General features: G+C 44.3%; 1 protein-coding gene across 1 annotated transcript; it reads left to right on the top strand.

The window, feature by feature from the left end:
• The first annotated feature begins 2,708 nt into the window (after window positions 1-2,708).
• TMEM179 (transmembrane protein 179) lies at window positions 2,709-11,554 on the top strand. Its single transcript, XM_009982496.2, has 4 exons — window positions 2,709-3,010; window positions 6,660-6,797; window positions 8,308-8,386; window positions 11,375-11,554. Exons 1-4 carry the CDS (start codon window positions 2,709-2,711, stop codon window positions 11,552-11,554), a joined length of 699 nt encoding a protein of 232 aa, XP_009980798.1.
• The last annotated feature ends 429 nt before the right edge of the window (window positions 11,555-11,983 follow it).

Here is an 11,983-nt window from a genome sequence, read left to right as displayed (position 1 = left end):
GATGATCTTTGAGGTCCCTTCCAACTCTAACCATTCTATGATTCTATGATTCTATGATTCTGTGCTGTGCGAAATATGTGCATCTTTTCCTCTGTTTTAAAATTTCTGCCTGATATCCTCCATTCCCTGTAATATGAGAAAGAACAATCATTCATTTTGCCTTGTGTCTTTAACCCCCCGTTTCACCGTTTTAAGGAAACTAAGCCTATTTAAGTCTTCTCTGTAAAACACCATCAAATTTACTCCACTAAATCAGCTGTATATTTCAGAGACCAAGTTCCAGCCTAGTGTAATTTTTTTTTTTTTTTTTTTTAGGATTTACATGGGAGAAGAGTATGAGAAATCCAGGCAGCTGCCAAACGAGTGACGGCTGACACGTTTGATTTCTACCTCTTTGCTCACCCCAGTGTGTGGTCGCTCCATCGGACCAAGCACTGCACTTCAGTAGCTGTCAGCCTCCTAAGTGCAGCTGGTTTACGTGTCTGTTAACATTTGCAAATGCCTAATGGTATTTTTTGAAACTCTTCGATAAATGCTCACTTGAGTTCGCTCATCAGGGAAGACAACTTTATATGCTCTACAAGTGACCCTCAGGTTTCACCTCCGCAATAACCCTTCTACAGCCGAGCCCTGTGGTTGCTGGTGGTAAGATCTGAGCGTTTGGCTTGCCCAAGGCAAAGAGCCCTTGGCTTTTGCTGGTCCCTTCTGTGGCCTCCATTGTAAGCAATAACTGAGCTTTTATGTCGATGTTGACCTGCAAGTCAACTTCAGAAAACATTATCCAGCAAATCTGATGTGTCAGGTTTCAAAGAGAGGAGTTTTCCAGCTCAATCCAGGTCTGATTTCCTTCCAGATAAAGGACAAAACCCTTTGGGAGCGTAGCACTGCTTGGAAGCAAGGTTAAGAGCAATAAACTTTTCTCCTTACTACCAGACTGAAATACCAGTGACATCTTTTCTGTTAGGAGTGCACATCTATCCCCACAGGGTCAGGGCAGTGCTCTATAATTCATCTTGCAAAATTGAAATACAATTTTTGACGATCAGAATTGAATAAGGATCAGAAAAATGGCCTGACATATTTCATATATACTGACAAAAGTTTTTATTCAAGAAGCACGTTCTGCACAAAAAATACTTTCCCTGTACAGATAGAGCAAGATTTCAAGATAATATGCATTACAAATGATTTACAGTGAAGCTGAACTAATAATGTCTTCTCCAAGAATCCCCCCAGCACCTGCCTCAGGACTGTATCTGTAACCTCTTTACAGCATAGAAAAAAGAATTGTTTTGCTGCCCAGTGGAAACACAAGCCTGAAATCCCATGTGCAGTATATTCGAGGTCCCAGTCCCTCATCTGCTCCTCTAAGCACTACTCAGGAAGTGGCATGGTGCCAAAAATCATCAGAAACAACACTGGGATTAAGAAGTGATCTGAGACCTGCAGTTGATCTCAGACTGGATATAGTGAGGAAACTGCATTAGGAAATTGCTTTACTTGGAACTGGAGGTGAATTGTGGTGTCTTGTGTTAGAAAGAGGATTCATGTTTAGATAGAAAAATGAATTGGGACTGAGGGAAAACTCTAATTTGGGGTCAGTTTAGTTTGGATTTTTGTGCCAGAGGGTAGAAACTCAGGTTCCACAAGTGGATGAGCACAAGTCACCTTCCTCTCTCTGATGCCTTTTGCTTTTTGCATCCTAACCATGCAGTTTTAAGGGGATGCTCTGATGTCTTTCTAAGAGTGGTGCGAGGCAGAGGACCGGTTCCTGGCAGTGCAGAGCAGGGTGTATGCACACCCCTGGGAATCGAACAAAGAATGACTGTCCCTGCCATGGAAGTGCCGTTGCTATGCTGGTCCCTTCTCAGCTTGATGTCCATCTGGAGTCCAGGGTTATTTTCTTTTACCCCTACTCCATCTGCCAGCCAGGGGACAATGCAGGTGATCCCAGCCCTGGGCAGTCCCTAACTGACACCAAGGCTCAACAAAAGTGATTTCACTTCTGGTGAGCCCTTGCTGTCACTTGCAATATCTTGGTGGGGGGTGACCAGCTGGGCTAGAAACAAAACCACTCGGTCTGCAGGTCCCAGGGTGGCTGTGCACGCTGGCCCTTATTGCCATCATCAGAGATTGGTGGCCAGAGTTTTAGAAACTGGGGACAAAACTTGCTGGGATCCAGCAGCCAGGATGGAGCTGGTTTTGCGTTTTTTTTTTGGTTTTTTTTTTTTTTTGTTTTTTGTTTTTTTTTTTTAGAAGAAGGGAATGTGTCACAGCCACCAACACGGGGGACTTCAGTGTCTGGTGTCATTAGGGGGATACCCTGCTGAGAGCCCATACCAGCCCCGCTGGCGAGACATGGGCTGATTTAACCCTCTGCACGCCAGGGTGTATCAGCAGCCAGATTTTCCCGAAGAAGAGGGATCCCCTGCAACAGCTCTTCCTCTCCGCTCTCCCCCCAAGCCCTGAAGCCATCGGTGGGGGCAGCTCCGGCCGCGGCAGAGGCAGCTGCTCTGGCCGGAGGAGGCATCGCATCGCATCGCATTGCACTGCGCATCCTCCCTCCCCACCCCTACAGCTGCAGGCTTCCTCCCTTCCTCCCTCCATCATTCCCCTCCCCCCAGAACCGCATCTCTCCCTCCTGCATCCCTCCTTCCTGCCTCCCTCCCTCCCTCTCTCCCTCCCTCTGCCTGCGCAGAGCCGCGGCCATGGCGCTCAGCAATTTCCTCTTCGCTCAGTGCATCTGCTACTTCCTGGCCTTCCTCTTCAGCTTCATCGTGGTGGTGCCGCTCTCCGAGAATGGCAACGACTTCCATGGCCGGTGCCTGCTCTTCACAGAGGGCATGTGGCTCAACGCCAACCTGACGGTGGAGAGGCAGCGCTTCACTGTGCAGGAGTGGGGGCCCGAGGCCGCCTGTCGCTTCAGCATCTTCACCGGGCTCCTCTCCCTGCTGCTGGCCACAGTGCAGGCCTGGAGGACCCTCTTCTTCCTCTGCAAAGGGCACGAGGAGTAAGTACCCCCGGGAAGGGCAGGGAGCGCCCGTCCCTCCTGCAGGATGGGGCAAGGGGGAGCAGCCTGGGGGTGAAGCATTGGGCTCTGCACCATCCAGATCATCCTGCTCCCTGGAGGGGTTTGAGGTGAGGTGTCTATTGCCTGTATCTGTCTGCACACACACCGTACACCCCCACCTATGTCCAGGTCCCTCCCTGGAGGATGCTCCCCTGCAGGAATTTGGGGTGGGGGGGCCTGATTCACCGCTATGCACCCACTGCCCTTTGGCAGTCTGGGTGCAGCATCTGGCCAGCTGTGCTGCCGTGAGCATGGAGGGTGCTGGGGTCCATGGGGTGATGCTGGCTAGAGGCTGGGGCTCACAGGTGCCTCCTGACCACAGTCTCACTACATGTCCTTGCAAAGGGGGGCCTTCCCCAGACGTACACTGGGTATGCCAGAAACCTTGAAACAACATTATTGTGAGGGGGAGGAGGCAGAAGGGAGCACTTAGTGGTCCCCTTCTATTTTTATCCTGCTTTTGTGATGGACATGGCAACTATCACGGAGAACAGCTTTTGCTTGGTTACGACATGAGGGCAATGCTGAACACGCCATGCAGCAGCTGATTACTGGGCTCAGACAAACCAAAGGACATTAGAGCCCAGCAGGAACAGTGAGAGGCTTGGTGGTCCAGGCAGCAGCTCGGGACCTCTGTGCTCTGTGCTTGGCTCTCCGGTGGCCTTCCCTGCCACTCAGGTAGAGCCCCTGGCACAGGTAACCCAGCCTGTGGGCACTACGGGGCCAGGACCCTCCAAGCATCCAGCTGCACAGGGGTGGGAAGGCAGGAGCAGGCACTGGTGGCTGGCTAGACTAGGAAAGCCATTTTCTCATGGTTTAGGGATGATGCCAAGGGTAAATCACTCATTTCCAGATCTATTTGGATTGGAGGTTTCTTGGTTCAGTGACTGTTACACACATTGGAGCTCATACAAGACCATCGTGGCATTACTATTGGGAACTGGATAGCAGTGTTGATTCGCTCTTTCTGGCCACTCTCGAGCTGCCTAATGCTAAAACATGCTATATCAAGTGTAGTCTAGAAACTTATTTTTGTATTAAAACTTACCTTACAAGATCTAAATATAACTATGGACTTAATAAATTTGAATTCAGGTTCCTCAGGTAATCAGATACCTATTGAGGATTAGTTGAATCCAGATGCTTTTTTCAGTTTTGCAGTTCAGAATTAGTTAATTTTTGGAAGAAACCAGCAGTAAAACCCCCGTAATAATGACATTTGGATCAGATGTTCGGCCTGCTTTCAAACATGGCTATTTAGTTCAACCTGTTGGGCAAGCGTCTAAAAATTGTCCCTTTAGGATCGCTGCTGCTGGGCCAGCTCTGGAGTAAGGTGGCCCAAGGCAGTCAGTGGTAGCACCCTGTCTGCGTGTGTGATGGCTTTGAATGATTGCTGTCAGACAGTTAGAATTGCTAAAATTCTTACCTGAAAGGGTCTCAGCATCCCTTTCCTCAGGGACGGCTGAGCTCAAGTTGCCTGCACGTAGGAAAAGCACGTGCTGGTTCCCAGCCATGCTCTGGGCCTGGGACTACTCAGCTCAGCTGAAAGGTAGAGGTACAACTCGGATACTTCACTAGTAGAACTGCAAAGCCACTTCTACTTTGAGTGTAAGCATTTATTGTTACCGGGTGTTCACTCAATCTGGAATGTGTAGCTTGAAATTCTGATCTAAGGAGGAACATAGATGAGGTAGAGTGCTGAATTAGGACAGTTGTCTACCAGGATTTCGGCAATCTCCAGCACACGGTGATGGTTACTGATTGCCTGGCTCAAATTAAAAGCCCTGCTTTGTTGGTGGAAGGTCGGATTCTGGACATTGGCACCTCTTGTGCTGCAGGGTAGGAAGTAGAGGGAGGACTAGATGTCCTGGGCTGGTGATGGTCCACTGAATAATCCTGGTAACTGTTCGCTTTCTAGAGCTGTAACTAATTCTGGTGTCAAGTCTCTTTTTATTCAGTGAACAGCTCAAGCCTTTTCTGCCTCTCAGGCCAGTGTACCACGGTAAAGTGCACACAGTGGATATGGCTTTAGCAACATTTGGGATGAAATCCAGGTTAGGTGTGAAATCAGGGCAGGGCAGTGAACAGGCAAAACCATGGTGTGCTCATACCAGCTCTCTCTGCTATTATGGATGACCCTGGCACTCAGCAGAGATGAGTTGATCTAGTTCGCCGAGTCCAGTGAAACCAAAGGACGAGAGTAGGATTCATCTCAATGTTCATCTCAAAGTCAGGTGTCCTGGCATTCCAGCTCCCACTACAGTCTGTAAGGGCACTTCTGGAAGGTGGTTTATTTCACTTCTTTTCTATCACTGTTTGAGTGGGACGACTGTCATTTTGGAAAGAACCTAGACAACCCCTCTAAAGCCATGTCAATCCAGAAATAAACATCCTAACCGCACTGGTAATCATTTCCTCATCTCATTTTAAAGAAGTCCTCCTGAGGTCACATATGTCTCACCTTGTACTACCTGTAGAAATTAGGATTGTCCAGTCCAGTACCTTCCCAGGATTCAAACACCGACTCAGAAAGACTCTCAGCTTTTCATTTAATGAGCCATAAGGGAAAAAAAGAGACTGTTGTTATGTTCTCTGGGATGAGTAGACTCCTTCTATCCCTAGCATAATGAGAGTGGCACTGGTGGGAAATTCGCCATATTCATCCTTACCACCCAACCTGAATAGGATGATCTGCCTACTGGAGTTGCCAGTCTTTCTCTAACCTAGAGCAGATTTCCAGTTTTTAGATAATGAGACTTTCCAAGTGCCACCTAGAGCAGTTTCAAGTAGAGAAGGGCTTGGTCAGATGATTGAGAAAATGATTAGAAAGTTTTCACTAGCTAGAATTATGGGGGGGAAGTTAAGCAACGAGGTTGCCAAATGAGTGGACAATTCCTTGACTCTATGGAACCACTGTAAGCATCCCATCCTCTCCCACTCCAAACACAGCACATGCCTAAGGCTGGCCCTGGTTGGGCAGACTTAAGGGAACTGAGGTAAATTAACATTCAGCTGGCAGAAAAAACATACTGACACCAAAGCCAGAGAAGTCCCAGAAGAAGCTGGCCTGCTCTGCAAATTGCCCATAAAACTGAAATTCGTGTCCTATGATGGCAGTACCTGTGTTACATTGCTTAAAATGATTATGGCTATCAGTGCTGTGTTTTTAGTTTCCCTCTCCTAGGCAATTTTTGTCCCAATTATCACTTTAGTCATGAAATAATTCTAGCTCCAGTTACTATATAATTTGAGCTAATGACATTTATTTTAACAATAGTGATTTTCATCATTACAGCTAATGAAAGCCATGCTGTGTATGAACAATCACCACTTAGTATTTATGATTTAAAGCTCTATCCTCTTATGGTGGAAAAAAAAAATCATCAAAATCAAAAGCACTTACAAATGAAGATAATGTGACTCAAAATCATAATCCATAGTTTTTCAATGTATTAGGTGTTCTTAATTAAAGCAGATGTATTTCAAATGGAAACCGATATCTTTGTGCCCAGTGTGTGCTGCTTAGAGAGACTGCTGATGTTGTGTTTCAGCTGTTTATGAGTTACATTTTTCTTCCCTTTTATTGCAGCTCTTTCTTTTATGCCTTCCTGAATCTGCTGATCAGCGCCTTTGTGGTGTTCATCACATTTATTGCTAGCACTATAGTGAGTGTAGGATTTAACATGTGGTGTGATGCAATTACCGAAAAAGGAAGCATGCCAAATAGGTTAGTATTGAAGAATATATTTCCTTCCTTTGTTTTTCTCATATATGCACCAACGAACAGTCGCGTTACCAATTGCAGTTATTACACGCAAGGTGAGCAAGGGGCAGAAGGCATCTGTAATGTGGAAATCCAGATTTTTTTCATCTGGAGCAAAAAAAGCAAGTCAAACTTCTTTTGTGTTTAGTATTCCACAAAGAAAAGTACGTTTCCATGGCATTTCATGGTCTCTTTAAGAGTCATGATCATATGCAAAAGAGATACATTAGTTGAAAAATGTTTATTTCCAAAGGAGAGCTGGATTTGGAAATGCTCGAAGAATGGGGGGAGTGTGCTCTTGTGAGAAGGGCAGGGGACTGGGAGTCAGGGCTCCTGGCTTGCTGTCCTGGCTCTGCCAGGACAAGCAAGTCACACACGGTCACACAACGCACCATCATCCAAAAATTGGTATAAAGATGCTGGCCTCATAGAGGTGCTGTGGACTCCCTGAGAGCTGAAGAATGAGAAGTACTTTGTAAGTGCAAAGTACAGATGGTTGATACTTTCTTACAGTGCACAAAATGTACAGCTCCTAAAATGGTCTACTGTATCCCACGATGCTTATGCTCCTTAGAGGAAACATGATGAGTTGAGGTAGATTTTTCCTATCAAAAAAATAACAATGAAGAGAGAGGAAAAGGTGACATTTTATGTCATATGATATTGAATAAACATACTACTTAAAGCATACATTTATGTTGCACATTGTCATATGTTGTAAAATGCCATAGTAAATGTTCTGTTTAGGGCTGCAACGATTAATCGAATTATTCGAATATTCGGTTAAAAACTCAATTACAAAAAATATCTAATCGAATATTCGGATAAGAACCCAAGATGACCGACAACACTGAAATGGAGAGAGAAGAGACTGCAGAAACCAAGCCAGAGATAGAAAGACAACCTCAAAATCCTGGGATTTTTTTCACACCAGTGAAAGTCCAATTTATTTGTAAAACCTGTAGGCAGCCTCTATCTTACCATCAGAGTATCGTCTCCTTGCTGGAGCATCCGAAACAAAAACCCACACAATCCTTTCTTCTGAGGCTTTTCCTGATGAAGTCAAAAGGTAACAGAGGCTCATACACTTTGTTTCATTGAGGGGTGAAGCAACCAAGCTGGGGTGATGCCAGATGTATATATGTGGGAGGCTTGGGGATAGTGGGAGAAAAGGTTTTTGAGTGTTTTGTTTTCATAATAACTATTACAGTTCCAATTAGGGAAGACTGGTGTTATCACTTACATAATTATACATTTTTTTTAAAAGAAAGTAATTACATGCCTCTTTTAGCCTAGTTTTATAGAAGATTGGCAAGTAACCTGCTTACTGCAATAACTTAGATATCTTTTGATAGAACATGCTGTTGTGACTGAAACATGTTTAAGATGTTGCTTCATTTTAATATTTGGTTTACCTGTTTGGAATATCTGGAATAATTTTCTTTTTTCCCCTCCAAATGCCTTCCTTGGGTAGCTGTGAAGAATTACAGGATATAGATCTTGAACTGAACTTAGAAAACTCTGCTTTCTACGACCAGTTTGCTATTGCACAGGTGGGTCAGACTAGGTCATGGTTCTATTATGGTTCATTTACCATTTGCTCATTGATCTGGGATTGCTAGAGCTGAGCTACCATCCTCTGAAATCAATGGGAATGTTTCCACTGACTTTAGTAAGTGCTGAATCAAGATGATAGTGACAGGCACATTTGCATTTTAAATTCAAAATAGATAGTTTTGAATGTGGACATGTCAAAACCTGACTCTGCCACTGTTCTTTTTACTCATGATGGAAAAGTTATTGTTTCTCCAAAGGATGAGCTCTGCAAGAGTTGCAACACTCTTGTCCTGGAGCTCTTCATTGCTGTTCAGAATCACGTCTGACCTGCACCAGATCATGGGGCTATTAGCTTTGCCTTCCAAGAGTTTGCCTGAGATCACCTGAGCCTATATAAATATCAGACCATTGAAAATAATTAAAGATTACTGCTGTTTAGATAGGGCTATTTTCTGAGGAATCTTTGAGGGTTAGACCTCTAAGGCTCTCAGACCTTTCTATTGAATATGCTGGCTCTAAGTCAAAGTGTCAGTGAACACTGGGACTTGAGCACTTGTGCATGTGAGCACGTACTAGTTCTGTGAGGAGGACAGCTCCAGCCATGCAGAGCTGTCCCCGTACGTATGCTTCTTACGCTGTCCCACACGGGAAGAGGCATTAGCTTGCCTAGGGTGCTCCTTGAAGGTAACCACACCTCTTGGACACAAGCTGTTTTTGTGCCTTTGTTGACAGCACTGGCATCTAGACACCCAGCTCAGACATATCTCCATGTAGGACAGAAATAAGCCATAAAAGTGACCCCTTTATATGATGCTAGCCCGAGGCCAAGCTGTGTTTTGTAGCAGAATTTGCCATTAACTCCTAATATGCCAGCTACTGATTGGGTAGGAGAAGTAAATCTGTTATGTCTATAGCTTTGAGTTCATGGGAACTAAATGTCTATATCCACCCTGTGATCTCGGGATGGCCAGTTTGCAACCCATATGCAGGAGAAGGCATTTGTCTGACAGGGAGCTATGCCTAAAAAGCCAAGGTCCATGCACATAGCACTTCAGTTGAAGGAGAGTTAACGTATCACAGTGCAGAAGGATCAGCCCAAGCTGTCAGATGTGGCTCCCCACACCAATCCACATCCCTCCAGATGTTTCTGGGTAGAGCTAGCCTGCAAGGTGCAGCCTCCAAGCTCTGCGAACACCTAAATAAGAGGAGCCTGGGAGCATAACAGCTCCAGGGAAATACTGTTTGGCCTCAAAAGCTGAACCTGGTAGTGTCAAAATGAATCCTAATTGTGCCTGTTTGAAGAAAGGACTAAGCAGGGAACAAAATCCTGCATCGTTGTCTTCTGATATCCAAGGTGTGGTAAGCAGAGTTGGATGAAGGCAGGAGAATGGATCTGTCTATGGAGTGCAAATAAGTGTCTTTGAAACAATAGAAAGAAAAACCCAAGAATGGACTAGACTTACTGGCTAAAGCAAACTGCCTTATAAGTGCAATAATTTCCCACAGTAGGCTTTACTTAGTAGCAACGGTCTGAATGGAGATATCAAGACTGCTGACAATTTGAGAATTACAAATATGGGCTCTGGATAAAATCTAGAAGGGAAGAACAGGCAGCTTAATTAAAGCTTTGGCTATTTGGCACATGTATACGTGAGTGTACAAACACACAGACACACACACACAGACGCCATCTCTGTTCACTTTCCTTCATTCAGATGCTTCCAACACATCAGAATGACCCTGGGTGTTTCACTGAATTTGGCTAAATCCATGTAGATTCTTTCATATCAAATATGCTAAGAGCACAGCAGTAGCAGATGTGTGAATGCCTTTAAGATAATATTTCATTAATGAAGTGATGCATAAGAAATGAAGGCAAACTTCCAATTCTTTAGACATGGTCATATAAAGCCAAATTAATATCTCTTATTTCCAAGATTTGTAGAATAACTCAAAAATATTCTTAACTGGTGAACTGAGATAATTGTAAATATGGGCAGAAATACTCAGGAGAATTTCCAAAGTGCTTAATATACATAGGAACATAAACTCCCTTTAAAAAATAGTAGTCCTTGCTTATCTAAATTGGCTATTAGAGTACATGGCTGTATTACTGTCTGGAAGTGTTTAAATTGTTGTATTTTTTTAATTAAAAATGCAGTATGTCAAAACTGAAATACAGGGATTCATTTAATGTTTCTTTGCTAAAGGCATCATAGAATTAAAATGGAATTTCTGCCAGATGGCCTTGCTACAAATGAGCCTCCTTTGAGACAGGAAGGCCAACATTCGAGTGCTTACACCAATCGAAGTGTAATTATTTCTACAAAGTTAAGCAAAAGATACTGACAAGTTAGTGATGGAACCTGTTGGAGATCTGAGGCTTTAAGCTGAGGTATCTCATGCCAGGTATATAAATGAGCCACCAGGAATCTGGATGGGTTGGAGTGGGTTTCCCTCGCTGTCTGAGTTCTTGCTAATGTGAACCAGTTACCCCAGAGCATCACAATTCAGTTGGTAAGATTTTCTCAACAATATTTTGAATAGAAACGCCTTAAAATTTGTACTTCTGCAGGTGCAGCTGGAGGCCCCAAGGACTTGGGCAGAAAGTTTTGGAAAATATCTTAAAACATATTGCAGTTCTAAAGTAACAAAAGTGAAATAATCCCAAGAATTTTGGGCCTGCCAGAATGTCACGTATGGGAAGTTCAATGGATGCACCTGCAGTATACAAATTTCTTTTTTTTTCATTCTTTTACTTAGTGCATTTTTGCTTCAGTTTTTCTAGTACATAAAGAGTTTTTCCTTTTAAGACAGGAATAACTTGACAGAGTTGAGCAACAGAGGGGCCAGGACTTCACTGGGTGTGACTTGGCGTAACTCCATGGGTTTTGAACTGGCTGAGGTTTTGATATTCACCTGGACAGTTGAATTCATTTTCACGATACAGTACTGACCTATTTATAATCTCTTTTCTTCTCTAGTTTGGTCTCTGGGCTGCCTGGCTGACTTGGCTGGGAATTACAATTCTGGCTTTCCTGAAGGTTTATCACAACTACAGACAGGAGGACCTGCTAGATAGCCTGATCCATGAGAAGGAGCTGTTGCTAGGAAGATCCTCTTCACGAACCTCTTTGCAAGATGAGAAAAGTGGCATGATCTAAAGAGTAAGCAAATTTCCAGGGCAGGATCTAGATTTTATTACACAGTAGTGTGCACTGAAGTTGAGTCAGGGTATTGAGTGTGTAAGATCTTTTATTTCCTGAAAGGAGATGTACTCGTGAATCCTCCACTTCCTCCATGAGAAATTGTTAGCAGAAATACTTATATTAGGATACAGAGACTGAATGATCCCATGTGCCATTGGCACAGCAAACTTTCTGTCCTGTGCAGGCACAATTTAACCTGCTCTTGCTAGCAGAGCTCCTACGTGCTGTCACTGGCTTTTGGGGAAGGGACCATTTTTGAGGACTGTGCTGGCAAGACCAGGATACAGAGTCTAGGCTATTTCTTCAAACTATTCTGCAACAACAATTGTAACTGGAGCTGTATCCAGTCCCTCTTCTCTCCCTCTCCTCTGTTTTGCCAGTATA

The sequence above is a fragment of the Tauraco erythrolophus genome, chromosome 6 (assembly GCF_009769465.1).
Source record: "Tauraco erythrolophus isolate bTauEry1 chromosome 6, bTauEry1.pri, whole genome shotgun sequence".
Classification (NCBI taxonomy): domain Eukaryota; kingdom Metazoa; phylum Chordata; class Aves; order Musophagiformes; family Musophagidae; genus Tauraco; species Tauraco erythrolophus.
The sequence above is the reverse complement of the archived record's forward strand: the minus strand, read 5'-3'. Positions and strand labels throughout refer to the sequence as shown.